This window comes from Camelina sativa, chromosome 5, assembly GCF_030686135.1.
Source record: "Camelina sativa cultivar CO46 ecotype springtype chromosome 5, ASM3068613v1".
In the NCBI taxonomy this organism is placed as follows: domain Eukaryota; kingdom Viridiplantae; phylum Streptophyta; class Magnoliopsida; order Brassicales; family Brassicaceae; genus Camelina; species Camelina sativa.
The window spans coordinates 4675383-4693602 of NC_141884.1; the positions used below are offsets into that span (position 1 = coordinate 4675383).

The window sequence follows — 18220 nt, forward strand, 5'->3', positions numbered from 1 at the left end:
ATCAGCTTCACCAGGAGAGAGAACTCTTGAGAACTAAAACCAAACAAAAAATTAATTAATTAATTAAACCCTTATTTTGGTTGATGAATTAGCATTATTAACTAATTAAGATCAGTGTTATAGCACGGGTTAAAATTCATTTTATTTTTATTCTAATTTTTATATAAAATATAATTTATGTGATTTTTTAAAAAATTTTTGGATAAAACATTATGCAATAAAATCATATGCTAAATATGATGACTTGAGAAAATACATTTATTTTGTAAGTTTTATATTGTTAATGATTCTATATAAGTATACGTGCTACAACACTGGTTAAATTTTATTTTATACAAAATTTTGTATATTTTTTTATTTTAAAATAAAATTTTAATATATTGTATTAGTTTATGTATGTGAAGTCATTTCAACAATGTATATTCTACATCATGAGACATAATTTTGTAAATTTGGTTTTTAAAAAGCGAGTTATTATATTATCAGTAATTTAATATATTATTATACTTTTTGTTTTAATATACTTAGTTTCTTGAAATTATTTCATATTATAGTGACATATTATTGACATTGCTATAACAAATCAATTTAGAGTGTTTATAGTTTCTAACTTTTATATCGAGTTTCAAAATTGCAAAAGAAATTATTTAAAGTTTATTATATTATATAAAGTTATAAAACTCAACAAAAAAATAAGAAATTGAATTTAAATATTCAAATTTTGACCTGTTACTCAGTAAAAATTTTAATTCAATAGATATTATTTTAAAACAATAATATTACTAAAGCTTGAATATTTTATAGATTGAACAATTTATATTTGTTTTTAAAATTTTTAACTTATGGTATATCCAGAAATAAAATTATTTTTTAGTTATAATAAATAATATGATAATTTATTTGTTTCACAAAATAGACTCATATATAAAAATGAGAGGTGAAGTATAATGATAACTAATAAATTAATATGTTAAGTTAGATATCAAAATTTTTTAATATGGATGAATATCACTCTGATCATTCTTATCCAATTTCTTTCATTTATTTTAGGTACTTTTTATGTATTTTCTCTCTTCACTTATTTTTTTTGGCTGTTCTACATTTTCATCAACTAATTAATTAGAGATGCTCCTCTCCAACTATAATCTAACCATACACAAATAAATTTTGGTTTTGATTTTGCAATACTTTTAAAATTTAAAGTTAGAGATTATATGTGGTAAACTTGTGCATAGAGATTATAGGTGGTAGTTTAAATTTAAATACTAAAATCTCAAGTCTTTTATAGAACTTAGATAATGTCCATATTAATGTATAGTAATTTAAATTTTAAAATTAATCTGAAAACAATAGTTGATTTTTCAAAGTTCGGAAAAGCTGTATACTTCAATTTCATCCAATGCTTTCTTGATTAAAAAGGTTTATGGTTTGGAGATGAACTAAAAATGTATATATTTCAATTTCATTGACTATGCAATATACATTAACGCGTGGAGATGAATGAATTATGGTTTTGATGAAAAACAAAAAAATTCAAATGAAATTGTAACAATTTCTTTGGAGAGGGAAAGAGAAAGAAAAGAAAATACTTTGTGGGTTAAGATCACCAAAAATACAAAATAAATTGGATATTTTTGCAAAATAGTATATTTTTAAAAGTTAATTGGATTTTTAGTATAATTACTATTTATAATTAAAGAGATAAATGGTTTTTTCTCTCCTCCCTTTAGCTCTCTGAAAAAGAATTGTTGCAATTTTATTTAAAACCTCTTTTCATCAAAAATAATTAATTCATCTGTATACTATTATTTTTGGTTTATTATAGTGTATTCTTATTCGCATTTCTGACGGAGGCCCTCGTGAACCACGAGTTGATTATTAAAATGTTTCAAAGATTGTCAATTAGTATACACATATTTCAACACATCCATAAGGCGATAAGGTTCATATCTTCTATCAATCAGAGCTCAAGAATTTATTGGTATCTCTCTTCTCTTATTGTTGTTTTGTTTTCGAAGAAGTATAGCTCTTCATTCTTGTAATTTTTTTTTTGTTGTTGTTTCTTTTTGTAGCGTAGCCAAGATTATCCGTAACATTAATATGTTTTGTGAAGTAGTAACTAGCTAGGTGTTTAATCATTCTACAATTTGGGTTAAGAAAGAGAAAAGTAATTTAATATGAGGTCTTTTACGTTTAATTGTTGAACTTAGCTACTACTTCACAAAAGATTCTGCTATATATTGGTGGAGAAAAGATCGTGCTATATATGTGTTTTATTTTGGTCTAAATGTAATATATATCAAAGAGATCGTATCACAATTAAAATCTTTAAGAGAAGGGAAAGTGTGAGCGATAAGTGTAGTAAGGGATCCAAACAGTGATAATATACGAAACACTTTTAATCGTAAATAATTTATATTACACCAAATTACCAATAATAGAGCTATCAAATCACACAGTAAATAGTTACCAATCATTGGTGTTCTATTAATTTGTGTTTCTTTGACCATTTTGGTGTTCTTGCTATGTAAATGAATAAGGCTACAACGTTATCATGGTAGTTGTGTAAAATTAACCGCAGACCAGCTTATAGAACACTATATACTTTATTGGATTATATATAGAAGAAATAATATTTCTTTTTCCAATATTTGAAGATTCGAAATGGCGAGGATGTACCGGAAGTTGGCACTCTGCGGTGGTGAAGGAGGACAGGAATGGGACGACGATGTATATGAAGGTGTAAGAAAAGTGTATGTAGGGCAAGATCTCAACCGTATCACTTACGTCAAATTTGAGTACGTGAAGGAAGACGGCGAAGTAGTAGCACGGGAACATGGGACAACAGATCAACACCCTAAAGAGGTTCTCCACTAGACTATTCTCCATTTTTCTCCTTCATTTTTTGCAATACTAGTACGAATGGCTCTTGTGAATTCGGATAAATTTGGATGAAACCTGTAAGTCATAAACAAGACGGAAACGTACCCTTTAGTCTCTAATACAAACCCTAAGACACCTTTATTATAAACCCAAAATTCGATATTATTATAGGACTAATAAAATCTTGAGAATGTTCTAAACCTAATATTAAGTCATATGCAGTTTTCACTTCAATATCCGGACGAACACATCATAACGGTGGAGGGAAGCTACCACACAGTGGCTCTGCTTGCCACAAAGGTGATCACATCCCTCGTCTTCAAGACCTCAAAGGGTAGAAGCTCTCCAACGTTTGGTCCAAACTTATTTGGAATAACGAGCGGTACAAAGTTTCTTTTTGAGGATGAGGGAAGAAAGATCGTAGGGTTCCATGGACGGGCCGGTGATGCTCTCGACGCTCTTGGAGTTTACTTTGAATTGGCAACCACGCCGTTCCCTCTATACAAGCTGGAAGCCCAAGGTGGTACAGACGGGCGTGTTTGGGATGATGGTTTTTACGATGGCATTAAAACGGTGCACATTAGTCAAGATAATTCTCGTATCACTTATTTAGAGCTTGAGTACGAGAAAGGCGGGGAAGCAAAGACATGTCACCACGGAGTGAAAGGAAAAACACCATCCGAGGTAATTTTAATTACTAGTTCTTATACACAACTAGTTCAATAATTCTCAAAATGATTTATGTCAAGTTAACTCTAAAATGACATAGTAGAACAATGTAAAGATTGAATGAATTATGTGTGTGTTATTTACGGCTGCCTCACGGCTTATTTATACAGACTCGATAAACTCAACAAACCCTAAACAAAGAGTGCTAACCAAGTAACGGCACACAAGTCGGTCAAACTATACAACGAGGCCCAATATACATACGCAGCCCAATACTCCCCCTCAAGATGGAGCGTGAAGATTACAAACGCCCAACTTGGACATTAAAATACTAAACTGAACTTTGCCTAAAGCTTTTGTTAAAAGATCCGCCAATTGCTCCTTAGTACCGATGTGCGCAGTTGTAAGAACTCCACTTTTAATAGCATCACGTACCCGATGACAATCGATCTCTATGTGTTTCGTCCTTTCGTGAAAAACAGGATTAGCAGCAATATAAAGTGCAGACTTACTATCACAAAAGAGACGAGAAGGAGCAGTTGGTGGGAAACCCAAATCTTTAAATAGTTGTCGCAACCACATTATCTCACGCGTAGCAATAGACATGGCACGATACTCAGCCTCACAAGACGACTGTGACACCACCTTTTGCTTCTTAGTCTTCCAAGAGATCGGAGAGCCACCAAACAAAGCGACATAGGCGGTTAAAGAACGACGAGACAACGAACATGTACCCCAGTCGGCATCGCAATAAACCGAGAGTTCTAGGTCTGTACGTGAACTAAGTAAAATACCTTGCCCCGCTGTGCCTTTAAGATACTTGACTACACGTAACGCCGCCTCCAAGTGCCTCTCCCGCGGCTTTTGCATAAATTGGGACAAAATGTGAACAGAGTATGAAAGATCAGGTCGAGTGTTAGCGAGATAGATAAGACGACCCACTAGTCGTCGATACGATGCGGGCTCCGGGAGAAAAGGACTAGTATCGGAAGCTAAGTGATGATTTTGTTCCATTGGTGTAACCGCGGGCCTAGAACCAAGCAACCCTGTTTCACTTACAATATCCAAAGCATATTTCCGTTGTGTCAACATAAAACCTTCTTCATTACGGGCAATCTCAATGCCGAGGAAGTATTTAAGCTTCCCCAAATCCTTCATACGAAAACACTCTCCGAGATATGTTTTAAATTTGCGAATGGCGTCCCCATCATTGCCGCAAACAACAAGATCATCAACATAAACTAAGACTCGAATCTCGACACGTCCACGTGTGTAGGTAAACAAAGAGTAGTCTGAATAAGATTGAATAAAACCAGCCTTGGCGAGAGCAGTAGAGAGCTTTTCATACCAACATCGGGGTGCTTGGCGTAAGCCATAAAGAGCTTTGTGTAATCGAAGAACTTTATTCGGAACTGAATGCGTAAAACCTTGCGGAAGCTTGATATACACCTCTTCACGGAGATCACCATGGAGAAAAGCATTGTGCACGTCCATTTGATGCACTTCCCAATTATTTGCAGCTACAATACGTAACAAAGCTCGCACTGTAGTCATTTTGACCACCGGTGCAAAAGTTTCAGCAAAATCCCGACCAGCAACTTGCCGATTTCCCAACACCACGAGTCTTGCCTTATACCGCTCAATGCTCCCATTAGAATGATACTTGATTTTATAAACCCACATTGTATCAAGGGCAACCTTTCCAGGAGGCAAATCTGCAGCACTAAATGTGTTTGTTTCCTCAAGAGCTCCTACCTCTTGACCCATAGCATTTGTCCAACGCTTATCTTTTATAGCCTCTTTATAACTTCGTGGCTCCACTGTTGCGCTTACAGCTGCAAGAAACGCTTGATGCCGAGGAGAAAACCGTGCATCAGTAATAAAATCAGTCAAAGGATAGAGTGAATTACCTTGGACCGTGTCGTGAGGCGAGCTGGTGGAGAGACCGGGAAGAACGTGATGAGAGGAGTCACTTGCTAATACATAATCATTTAAACGAACAGACGGTAACTTGACACGTTTGCCTTGTCCCATTTCAGGTTCGGGCTGAGGCACGACAGTATTCTGGTTATTAGAACTAGACTCGTCAACAACAGGCGACAGACTAGTCGGGACAATGGGACCAACTTCGATAATTGCACCATCAAGCTCGGCCGGACCAGCTTCTAGTACTTCTGGGTCAGCAACATCACCAGCCAAACCACCCGTCACAGGACTCCCCCTATCGTCGGAGTCACTAACACTCCCCCTGTTTCCAATGAGTTCCGACTCATGAATAAGCCAATCAGTATCACTTGTGCCAACTAGATCACCACGAGATGGCTCTACTTCCGTCTGAGTAGAGAAAGGAAATTCACCTTCCTTGAATATCACGTCACGCGAGACAAAGAATTCATTTGTGTCCAAGTCGTATAACTTCTAACCTTTCTTTCCGTAGGGGTAACCCACAAACACACACTTTCTACTACGAGGAACAAACTTGTCTTTGTCTCGTATCTGCTTGTGTGCATAACACAATGAGCCAAACACTCGCAAATCGTCATACACCGGCTGTTGTCCAAACAACACCTCATGAGGACATTTGTTGTGAAGCAGCTTCGTTGGTGTCAAATTAATAACATGTGCTGCGGTTAAGACCGCTTCTCCCCAAAATTTTGTAGGTAAGTGTGCTCCAAACAACAAAGATCTTGCGACATTGAGGAGATGCCGATGCTTTCTTTCCACTCTACCATTTTGTTGTGGTGTTCCCACACAAGTCGTTTGATGCACAATACCTTTTTCCCGAAAGAAAGAAGACAAACATAGAAACTCTGTTCCATTATCACTCCTAACCATTTTAACTGCTTTTCCAAACTGTTTTTCTGAGTAGGCACAAAAATTTTGTAGAACATTCTTAACTTCTGATTTTTCCAACAACAAAAACGTCCACACTGTGCGTGAAAAATCATCCAAAATTGTCAAAAAATAAGCTGCACCATTTGAAGCTTTGATACGGTACGGACCCCAAACATCAACATGAATCAAAGAAAAGCATTCGCTTGTTTTATTAATACTATCAGAAAACATCTCTCTAGTTTGCTTAGCCTGAAAACTGGTCTCACATGAACTTGGACTAACAGAAACACCAGAAAACAAAGGCATAGTAGATAGTACTGAAAACGAGGGATGTCCTAACCGCTGATGCCACAAAACCGCATCAATTTTCCGGACTGTCTTGTTTACTCGAGCAGCCTGAACATCCGTAAAGTAATAGACTCCATCACGTTCTTTCCCGGCTCCAATCAGCGTCCTCGAAAACCGGTCCTGTAAAACACACACCGCATCGGTCAAAAAGGCAAAACAATTGGAATGTTTCAAAAGTTTTGAAACCGAGACTAATGAACAAGTCAAGTCTGGGACATATAAAACATCGTATAAGCTTATACGATCTGATAAACGGAACACGCCCGTTTGTGTCGACAACGTCGTACTTCCATCTGCAAAACAAACTGTGTATGGAAAAGTTTTTTTAAGATTCGAAAGAACCGACAAGTCTCCAGTCATATGATGTGAAGCTCCTGTATCAAGGATCACATCTCCACGTATCTTACCCATTAGCTTGTCACTTCCACCACTTGATTTTTCCTTAAGCAGCTGCGAGAGTGCTTGCATCATTTGCTCCGGAGTAAAATCCATAGAATTTCCGGTAGGATTAGGACTTGTTGCATACGCAACATTCACTTGTCCTCATCCTCGTCCACCGGAATAACCACCGCGGCCATCACCTCGTGATGAACCACGTCCTCCTCGACCTCCTCTCTCTGAAAACCATTCGGGATACCCCACAATCTGCCAACATGAACTCTTTTCATGCCCAGCTCTACCACAATTAGAACAGAGTCGATCACGTCCTCTGTTTCCACCGGAGGCATGTACTCCAAAGATATCTCCGTTACGAGATTCACGACATCCTCCACTAGTTTCACCACTTCCTTGCTCTAGACGAGTCACAAAACCAACAGCTTCTTGTTGTTATTCACGTGCTTTAGCTGAGTTGAGTCTATCTTCTTCTCGGATAACTTTGCTATAAGCTTTTCCGAGATCCGGCAACACGTCTGCTTCAATGATGGCAGTCACAACATGCCCAAACCTCGACTCATCCAGCCCCATCACAAACTGATGAACTCTTTCTTCTTCTCTCTCCTTTTCATATGTCGCCGCTGCTGCACACGTACACGCCGGTAGGGGTCTATATGTTTGGAGTTCTTCCCACATCTTAGCAAGGCGTCCATAGTAGTCAATGACTGCTTGTCCATCTTGTTTACACGACGCCAGCTTAGCCATCAGTTGATGCACGCGAACCTTGTTCCCAACCGAGAACCGTTCCTTCAAGTTTTCCCACAACTTATGAGCATCGTTGATGAACGTCACCGTCGATCTTACACGGGGTTCAGTTGACGTCCTCAACCATCCTACAATCATTGAGTTCACACTCAGCCACGACTCCAGATCTGCATGTCCCTCACACGGCTTCTTTAGAGACCTGTCAATGAAACCCGTCTTTCTTTTTGCTTGCAGAGCATTCAACATCTCTGTAGCCCACTCGTTGTAATTATCACCTTTTAGTTGCACCGACGTGATCAACGCCCCTGGATTGTCAGAAGAAAACACCGAATAAGGAGATGCAACAACACCTTTATCACCGGTCACGCCGGCTTCAACAAACTTCTTATCATCCTCCCCCATCTCACGAACAAGGGAATTTCGACACTAACAAAAGAAAAAGAACTAGCAAGAGAGATAAAAGAAATTCAGAAGCTTAGATCAATTAGAAGGATCTATGCTCTGGTACCATGTAAAGATTGAATGAATTATGTGTGTGTTAGTTACGGCTGCCTCACGGCTTATTTATACAGACTCGATAAACTCAACAAACCCTAAACAAAGAGTGCTAACCAAGTAACGGCACACAAGTCGGCCAAACTATACAACGAGGCCCAATATACATACGCAGCCCAATAAACAACATAAATTTAATTAGGTTCCAAATATAAATGATAATATTGTTTTGTTGTGGATTATTTGTAATGGTATGATCCCATTCCATTAATTCTTGTAGATAGATACATGTACTTGTATTTCGTAATTGACAATAAATATTCTTAAAATATTGCTTCTTCTTGCAGTTTGTGCTTGGTTACCCCGACGAATACATCAAATCGGTGGAAGCAACCTATCATAAGCCAAACATTTTCACCAGTACCGTCATTACGTCACTTAAGTTTGAAACATCAAAGGGGAGAACATCATTCTTTGGGTATAATGTGGGTAAGAAGTTTGTATTGGAACAAAAGGGTCATAGGCTTGTTGGGTTCCATGGAAAGGAAGATGCAGCTATTGATGCTCTTGGAGCATATTTTGCACCTGTTCCCACTCCGACTCCCTTGATTCCAACCAAGAAACTACCAGCAGTTGGCGGCAACGAAGGAGTTACATGGGATGATGGTGCCTACGACGGTGTAAGGAAGATACTTGTAGGACAAGGTAACGATGGTGTATCCTTTGTCAAGTTTGAGTACAGTAAGGGCAAAGACCTTGTACCCGGAGATGACCATGGGAAGAAGACATTACTTGGAGCTGAAGAGGTCATTTTTATAAACAACAAGATTTATTTTTGTTTCAATACATTCTCTTAAACTATTTACACTTATCCTTTGTTAGTTTTGAATCTTTTCAGTTTGTGCTTGAAGATGGTGAATACCTAATGACCATAGATGGGTACTACGATAAGATTTACGGAGTCGAGGCATCAATAATTGTCTGTCTCCAGTTTAAGACGAACAAAAGGGAGTCAATGCCGTTCGGAATGGATTCTGGTGAGAAGTTCTCGCTCGGAGAAGAAGGACACAAGATCGTTGGAATCCATGGAAAAGCTAGCGATGTTGTTCACAGCATCGGAGTCACTATCGTGCCCATCTCCACCACCGAGTGAAAACCTTCTCTATCATATTATTATTTAAACCAAATGAAACCTTCCAATAAGATTTGGTGTGTGTCTTTACTATGCTTCTTTTAATGTGTTTGTAAGTTCAAGTAACTTACTCTGCCTGTGCTAATGATGATTCCAATAATAAGATTGGCGTGTGTTTTATTGTTATTTTACGTACTGTAAGTTCATGAATAAATTAACTTTTCCCGTCTTTTCTTGCTACATGAAACATCTCGAACACAAAGAGACAAATGTCAACCCAAAAAATAAAAAACATATCTTAAACGGTGTCGTATTATAGCATTTGATTATGCATGAATCCTTATCGTATTTATCAATGATTGTAAATTCTCATCTTTAGAATATTTGGTAAAAAATAATTTATTCTTTCTTTACAATTAGGAATGATATTTCTTTAACTTTTTGTTATTCTAATTTTTTTTTCCAGTATTACATTAATTAAAACAGTATTTCTTTAATCTGGTTGTCTTATCTCTTATCATTTTTTTTCCAAAGTAGCCAAAAAATCTACATGCCTATTAATTTCAATAAATCCTCTGGTCAATAGTTAGTAAAAAACTATAATTTAATTAAAAAAATAACTAAAATTTCTTAGTCCACATTATATCATTATCCGGTAATCACATTTAATTTATTGATATGTCAAAAAAAAAAAAATTATGATCACATTACCTTTTCACTATTAATTTTTTTTTTTTTTTTTTTTTTGTTTAAATCCAGAAAAAGGCAAAAAACAATATTGAGTAATGCTTACTTACCAAACACAGCTAAAAACAATTAGGCCCACGATTAAAAAAACACCAAAAATGGCCCGCTCCTCCAAAAGGATTTAAAAAGTGAACGGAAAATTTCCCAAATTACCCTTTATAGCTATTCTAATTTACGGACAAAACCCCCGTCTCTTTCGTCCTTTCGACTTCTCCTCTCTGTTTTGCTCTGCCGCCGTCCCGTAACGCTTCTTCCTTGTTAAATTAAAGTCTCTCCGTCAACGTTTAACAAACGCCGTCAAAAACTCTGCTTTTCAGTTTCGGTTTGATTGAGTTTCCCTCCACCTCTCCTCCCTCGATTCCCGAGTTTTGAAGTGTATCTCCTCTGTGACTCTGTTTATGGTAAACTCCATTACCCTCTTTTCAATTTCAAAAACAAAAAAAAAACATTGTTACTCTGCTCAGGTTAGTGGACTTAGTCGAAATCATTGAAAGTATCGATTTTTTAGGGTTTTTAGTGGGAAGATTAAAAGGGTAGTTTAGTCCTTTTTAATTTAAGTCTTTACGATTCACTTCGATGATTACGGATCTGTCAGTAAAGTTCTGACATTTTCATTTTTTTTTAATAGAGAAATTAGTGGCGATCTTGATCTTGTTTGTTTTTTCTATTTTTAAAACCATAATCTGGTTTCGTCAAAGCTTAAGAATAGAGAAGATGGTTTTGAATTGTTCTCATCGTGTTAAGTGTTTAAGTAAGACTTCAACTTTATAACAACAACACTCTCTGCTCTGTTTTGTTGCAAAATGTTTTCATGATTACTGTCTCTAATCAATGTCCCTTTCTATGCGCTGTTTTGCCTTTTGTTTTTTAAACAAAGGAGGAACCTTTTCTTACTCTTATCTCTATTAATTTTGATTTCCAGCTGCGGTATTGTAGTGGACAGCCCTTTCCAGTTTCCACCTTGTTGTTATTACCAATGAAGAAGCTTTTCTTTTTCAAATCATCATCTGGTAATGGAACTGATCATAAACAGCTTCACAAGCAAAAAGATGATTATCAGTTTCAACAATATTTGAATAACAAGTCTCAGAGTAGTGAAGTATCTGATGCTGCAGCGGCTTTTAGACGAAGCCGTTCATTGTCTTGTGCAGCTTTTCTCATTGATGGAGCTTCTTCAAATGATGCTACTACTACTACTACTACTAGAAGCAGCCAGCATCGACTGCGAAATCATTCGTCACGGTAGTAATATAGACTCTTCTTTCTTGTTTGTTATATTGAATTGAACAAATAGTTGAATCAAGTTGTTAATTTGTATTGTTTTGAATCAGATGTTTTACTCCGGAAAGACAAGTTAAAGAATCTGCAAGTTTATCAACTTGTTCTAGTAATAATGTCTTGGACCGTTACATTGATGGTGAAGAGCATTTAGAACGGAGTAAGCAAAAGAGTGGTTCATCACATAGTAGTCTCTCCGGGAGTAGAAGGAGGCTTCCACCGCGAGCTCAATCCCCTTCACCGTTATCAGATAGTGGCGGCAAAGAAAAACGGAAATCTAAAGGGTTGAGGGATGCGTCGGCTCGTTCACTTGCAAGAAGCGTTATTGAGAGACTCTCTCATAATACTCAGGGCAAGTCCAAGGCGTTGAGTTATGAGCCCATCAGAATACAAGATGTTTGTGGTGGATACAATGGTAAAACTCTTGACTCGAACTCGGATGTTTTGGCTAATCTTGTTGTTCCACTTGCTGAACATTATGAAGCGGTGAATGAATATTACGCGGATGACCGAGCAGAACAGCAGCACCAACAGTTTTTCTTACATGGTAAGGACATGTGTGTGGGAACTAACGGTGTTTGTAAGGAAGGAGATGTTAGTTCAGAGCTAGAAAGGAGATATAAAGAAGCTGAAAAGAGAGTGAAGTTGCTTTCTGAAGAACTGGAAGAGAAGAAGTTTCTTTCAGACTGTGATTTCGATGTTTCATCTTTGGTTGGGGATATTAGACAAATGGAAGAAGAGAGGGTAGGCTTGGCTTTTGAAGTGTTAAGTCTCTTGCGGTCACAGATGGATGAGAGGGCTTCTACGAGGGAAGAGATCAGACGGGCAAAGACAGATTGGGACTTGCATATAAAGAGACTAGAAAAAGAGAAGAGTGAGTTGCAGGTTGAGTTGGAGAAAGAGTTTGATAGAAGGTCAAGTGAGTGGGCTTCAAAGCTCGATAGTTTCAAGGTGGAAGAGAAGAGGCTAAGGGAGCGTGTCAGAGAGCTTGCTGAGCATAATGTCTCACTCCAGAGAGAGATATCGACTTTTCATGAAAAGGAAACTGAGCGCATCGATATGATAAGACATTTGGAGGAAACAGTTACGGAGTTGGGAGCAACAACAGAGGAATTGCGTGAAGAGAATTTGTATCTTACGCAAAACCTCTCCAAGTTACAAGAGAGCTACTCGGGTAGTAGTGATGATCTTGATTGCGTAAGAAGAAACTTTGAGGAGAAAGATCTGGAATGCAAGGAGTTACGAAAATCTGTTACAAGATTTCTAAGAACATGCAAGGAACAAGAGAAGACTATTGAGGGTCTTAGAGATGGTCTCTCTGAGGAAATTGAGAAGCAACCGTCAGAACATCTGGACAAGAAGCTTCAGATGGAGCAAATAAGGTTGGCCGGAGTTGAATTGTCACTTAGAAAGGAGCTAGAATCAATGAAGCTTGAAACTAAATCTCTTCTTCGTGAGAATAACTGTCTGCTGAATCGAGTCAAAAGAAATGGAGAAGAAGCTGACGCGACGAACTTCAAGCTAGATAATGAGATGAAGATGCGAGTATGCCACTTGCAAGACCAAGGACTATCAATGCTAAATGAGAGCACTCAGCTGTGTTACAAGTTATTGAAGTTCATTAAGGAGAAACTAGCTCAGTTCCCTGAGTCCTATCCGTCAGTGAATAATGGATTGAGTGAGCAGTTTCTTATTGAATCTGAGATGAGAGTTCATGGAATAAGGCGTGGAACTGAAAGCCTGAAGAGGAGTTTGCAGACAGTATCAAGTTTATTGCTTGAGAAATCCAATGATCATTCAGAATCATCTTGCTCAACTGCTGCTAGGCGTAGTGAGCCAAACAACCAATCGGTGGAGGTGAGTTTTGCCAATACATGATTCATATGTTATCCCTCAATACGTGCTAATATCATTTCAACATAGGCTTACATGTTTATCTCTGTTCTGAATGATTCGCCTTTTTTCTTTATAATCTGATTTAGAAATCCCTGAGAGCTGAACTAAGAGCAGAAACTCTAGTCACGAGTTTATTAAGAGAGAAACTGTATTCCAAGGAAGAAGAGATCGACCAGCTGCAAGCAGAAGTAGCAGCAGGAGTACGGGGTAATGAAGTTCTTCAACGTGAAATCCAGAAAACGTTAGACAACCTTTCAGTAAACAATCATCAACTAAAAGACCTCAAGCTGCAGGTATTTCAGAATTTTACATTTTTTGTGGCTAGGAGTTTTGTCATAAGTAATGAAAGCTCCATGAGTGTTGTGTTCTGATGGTTTTGATTTGGACATATCAGATGGTGAAGAAGGACGAAAACATAAACCGGCTTGAAAGCAATCTCCATGAAGCTGCTAAAGACTTGGCTACATTACCAAAAGTGTTGGAGGAAAGAGAAGAGATGTGGAAGGAAGTGAAGGAACGCAGAAAGCAAAACATGGATTTGGAGTCAGAGAAGGAGATGTTAAAGAGCAAGGTAGAGAAACTGGAAGAGGACACACTCTTTAAGGAAGGTCAGATCACGATACTAAAAGACACGCTTGGAAGCAGGCATTTTGATCTTCTTCTCTCCAGTCCTGAGTTCTCTTATAATGATTTCTTAGTCCAATAAGACAACGCAATAAATAAAATGTAATGTATATATTAGTTGTCTGTTTCTCGTATTCTTGTTTCTATCTTTGTTACAAGATACATGCATAAGCGATGGGATTGATTGAGTATGAATCAGCTCTGTTTGCGAGAGGCTCGTCTTTTTCTCTAAGCACTTCTCAGGCAAGCTATCTCCGTTTGCATGTTTCCCATGACGCGGTGGATCCATCAGGTGATGAGTCGGCCGTTTTATGAACATATCAAACGAGTTCCCAATGATTGGCCATCCCATCCCCATGGGGCTGGAGGAAGCTGACCTTTTGGAAGCTTGGATCTCAAGGAACATATACCGAGAGACAATATCAGCTACCGTAAAGAAATAGAACAAGTGTGAAACTGGGGTGGATTCGTAAAACTCATATGTTCATTGGCTAAAAGGTTTAGTACTTTAGTGTGTATGATTTTTCTATTTGGAGGTGAAAAGAGGTTTTGCTTTTAAGCTAGCGAGTAGTAGGATTAGTGGATTACACCAAATCGTATAAGAAATTTGAAAACTACCCTCATATTACAAATTTTTAGCTGAAATTTTACCAAAATACCATTATTTATTTAAGCATCATTTAAAAAATTAACTAAAACTTGTGATCAATAATTGTCATAATAATAAAATAGGAAAATTAATTACTATGTTTAAATTAATATTATCTAAATTTTTGAATATATAAAAATAGTTATAAATAAGTAATTTAAAATTAACATAATAAAGAAAATTTTCTTTGATATTTTTGTTAGACTTATTTCATTCTAAGTTCATTTATTCATAAGGTCAAATTTTTAATCTGTCAACTTAATTATTTCTACATGTTGATTTAATTTTCTCTTCCGTCGACTTAATTTTTATAAGAAATTTTAAAAATTATATTTTTCTACATTACTTTTCAAAGATGTCATTTTTCCATAGCACCGAAAGCCATAGCTTGGTTCGTCTATAAACTTTGATATAGAATTTTTGATATATTAATAAAATAAAGCATCAATCTTTGATATATTTTTTTGAATAGAAAAATATTTGAGATTTGATTCTTTTATAAACATTATAAATTAGGGAGTCGAGCATTGATCTAGGTACTGAAATCCAAATAGATATATGAAATTAGAGATTTATGGACATAATCCGCACATTAAAATGAGATCAAATTATAAATGAAAGAAAATATAACACGGATGTTTGAAAAAATGCAATAAAGTAAGTACCTTTGTTTGGTTGATTTCAAACACATCCATTTCTATCAAATGCAAGGGGATTTGTAAATTTGGTTTGATATTTTCTTTTCCATATTTGGTGATTAGTGTTTTTATATTTAAGGTTTTTCTCTTTCGGCAACCTTTATTTTTCTACTCCCTCAAGAAGTCTAGAGATTTTAATGGATTGTTGATCATTTTTTCTTATGTTTAAAAAAAAAAAAAATATATTTGATGTAAAATTTGTGTGGAATGTAGCTAGATATTGTAAAATTAGGTACTTATTTAAAATTAGATATGTATATGAATTTTCTGGACAACTTATATATGAATTTTAAATAAGTAAAAATTTAAGCTCAAATATGAGTTATATATTATAATATTTTGATAAACTATTTGTTGTACTTTTTAAAGTAACAAATTAAAATTAGACGTTAAAATTGTGTGGGTACTATGATTCTTGTTACACTTTCGTATGTGATCTGTCCAATACATAAATTATAAAATTCATCATTATTGCTACACATTCGTATGTGAGTCCAATACATGAATAAAATTTAGAAAACACTTTAATATCTTAAATGTTTAACGCAAACATTAAACTTTATTTTAACTTCTATAAGTTGGATAATAATGTATATAAATGTGATTTTTTTTTTTTTTTAATAACTCAAACTTAGTCCATTATGAACTACCAAGTATACTTTTTTGCTTATCAAGCTCAATGATGAACCACCCATAAGCTTGAACCAAACAGCTTGAATCACTTTCAAAACAGGCCTCTTTGAACCAAAGTTGACGTCAATGCCCATAAGATGGCTGCTGCTTCTGCCTTTAAGATGGGTCTTAGTTTTGGAAAAGCCTTAGCTCCAAGCCATTTGACCACACCCATTTCTTATATAGAATCCGTTCCATCCCATGCAACATATGTTGGATCATATGTTGTAGTTCAGCTTGTTTGGAGGTGGTAGCTGCCACTTGATTTGTAGGATTTTAAGATTGGCTTGTTGTTCCCATGTGTTTGCTTGCCTTGATCCTTTCCTTATTACCATCTTAGAGGGGGGTTCTCTTTCTGGTACAACCAACTGAGAGTTCAAAAAGCATGCATAATTCATACCTAAACTTTCATATTCTCCATAAGAACCAAGAGAAAAAGCTTAATCCGATCCTTTCCTTTAACTCCTCCTCATCATACTATGGAAACAAGCAGTGCCCTAGCTAGAAATTAAAGGATGAAGGGAAGTAATTTAAAAGAAATGCTAGAGGGGAGGCAGTCCAAATTAGTCTCGCAAAAAGCCATTGGAAGCAGGCATTTTGATCTTCTTCTCTCCAGTCCTGAGTTCTCATATAATGATTTCTTAGTTCAATAAGACAACTCAATAGATAAAATGTATATATAGGCGTCTGTTTCTCGTATTCTTGTTTCTATCTTTATTATATAATACACATGCTGACATGCATAAGCGATGGGGAACCATTTATTTTATTTGTAACATTTAAAAACGTGAACATCACTAGTAACTATGATGGCTTCCACGTCCCTCAACAGTGGGAAGCCATGGGTTATGAGATCGATTGAGTCTTACTTAGCTCTGTCTGCGAGATCGATTGAGTATGACTCGTAATTAATTGTCATAATAATAATAAAAAAGGAAAATTAATTACTCTGCTTAAATTAATTGTTACCTAAAATATAGATTTATCTTTTTTTAACATATAATTCTTTTGTGAAATCACATAGAGTTACAATGTTTTGTAGGTCTATAAAGTAATTTAAACAAAGATATATATGTATTTATCTTAATTTAATCAGCAATAATGTTTGTCGTGTTTGTGATGTTTCTCAACCATCATAAACTTCAGAAATCCACTTTTTTGTCACTATTTTGCTCATATCACCTGAAAACCACAAAATTCAACTGCTATTCATAGGTAAATATCACACTCTTCTTCTACCATTTAATTTTATCATCTCATAGCTCTATATAAGTAAAGTAACTACACATATGTCAGAAACCAAGAAGTATTAAGGTTTTCTGTATTTCTTGTTGTGTCTTACGGCCAAAGTAGCCAAAGTATTTATACAGTGCTATGGAAATAACCTAGTTTCCTAAGAAGAATATATGCATTGCCTTTATAGACATAGGCGAATATATGCTTATTAAACAGAGAGATATGCTAGATACGATGATATCATTAGCATATCCCATTAACATATACTCATTATATACTCAAATACTCTATGATATGTACGTTAAGCAAAAAAAAAAAAAAAAAAAAATCACAATATCCAACTTTATAGATATATTATTTTACCTTTTCTATAAATTTTCTTCTAAGATTTTAGAATTTGCAATTTCAGTATATTCTCATAGACTCAAATACTCTATAATACGTACTTAATATGAAGTTGGTGAACAGGATATTATGACATGTTCCCAAAAAGAGTCTCCCTCTGCCGTGCAAGCAAAGGTACTACTATATCATTGCCCGGATGAATGAAATCAACCTATCCTAAGCCGAACTTTTTAGAAATATCCATATTACGAAAAAGTTAATTGATTACCATACTTGTTAATTAACGCATAAAAGTATATATACTCAAGAGAGTTGATGAGTTAAAACTTGTAGTTGCAGACTTGCTGAAGAAGAAAAAGAAAAAAAAAAACTTAGTCCGATGATTGACCTAGTTCCTGATCTAGTGGAAGAAATCCTTGTTCGACTGCCCTTCAAAATCATATCAATACTATTATACTGGAGTCGAGAAGTTTCGTGGAGAGGAGGCCTACTTGGAGTAAGCTGACCATTAGGTGTCTTGGATCTCAAGGAACGTATACCGAGAGCCAAGATCAGCTAGCGTAAAGAAAAATA

The 18220-nt window shown here is 36.0% G+C and overlaps 2 protein-coding genes across 6 annotated transcripts; both read left to right on the plus strand.

Moving 5' to 3' along the window:
• The first annotated feature begins 1889 nt into the window (after nucleotides 1-1889).
• On the plus strand, nucleotides 1890-9732 carry LOC104785512 (jacalin-related lectin 22). 4 transcript variants are annotated; one of them, XM_010510729.2, is made up of 5 exons: nucleotides 1890-1981; nucleotides 2658-2865; nucleotides 3106-3567; nucleotides 8718-9176; nucleotides 9269-9732. In XM_010510729.2, the coding sequence occupies exons 2-5, from the start codon at nucleotides 2665-2667 to the stop codon at nucleotides 9521-9523; spliced, it is 1377 nt and encodes a 458-aa protein (XP_010509031.1). In that variant the 5' UTR covers nucleotides 1890-1981; nucleotides 2658-2664; the 3' UTR covers nucleotides 9524-9732. The 4 variants fall into 4 exon arrangements, with proteins under 4 accessions (XP_010509031.1, XP_087369235.1, XP_087369233.1 ...); XM_087513109.1 differs by having other exon boundaries at nucleotides 1966-2020; XM_087513107.1 differs by lacking the exon at nucleotides 1890-1981 and adding an exon at nucleotides 2007-2038.
• A 557-nt stretch (nucleotides 9733-10289) lies between these two features.
• Nucleotides 10290-14258, plus strand: LOC104785513 (uncharacterized). Of its 2 annotated transcripts, none has more exons than XM_010510732.2 (5): nucleotides 10290-10650; nucleotides 11172-11491; nucleotides 11581-13384; nucleotides 13510-13716; nucleotides 13818-14258. In XM_010510732.2, the coding sequence occupies exons 1-5, from the start codon at nucleotides 10648-10650 to the stop codon at nucleotides 14127-14129; spliced, it is 2646 nt and encodes an 881-aa protein (XP_010509034.2). In that variant the 5' UTR covers nucleotides 10290-10647; the 3' UTR covers nucleotides 14130-14258. The 2 variants fall into 2 exon arrangements, with proteins under 2 accessions (XP_010509034.2, XP_010509035.2); XM_010510733.3 differs by lacking the exon at nucleotides 10290-10650 and adding an exon at nucleotides 10756-11000.
• The last annotated feature ends 3962 nt before the right edge of the window (nucleotides 14259-18220 follow it).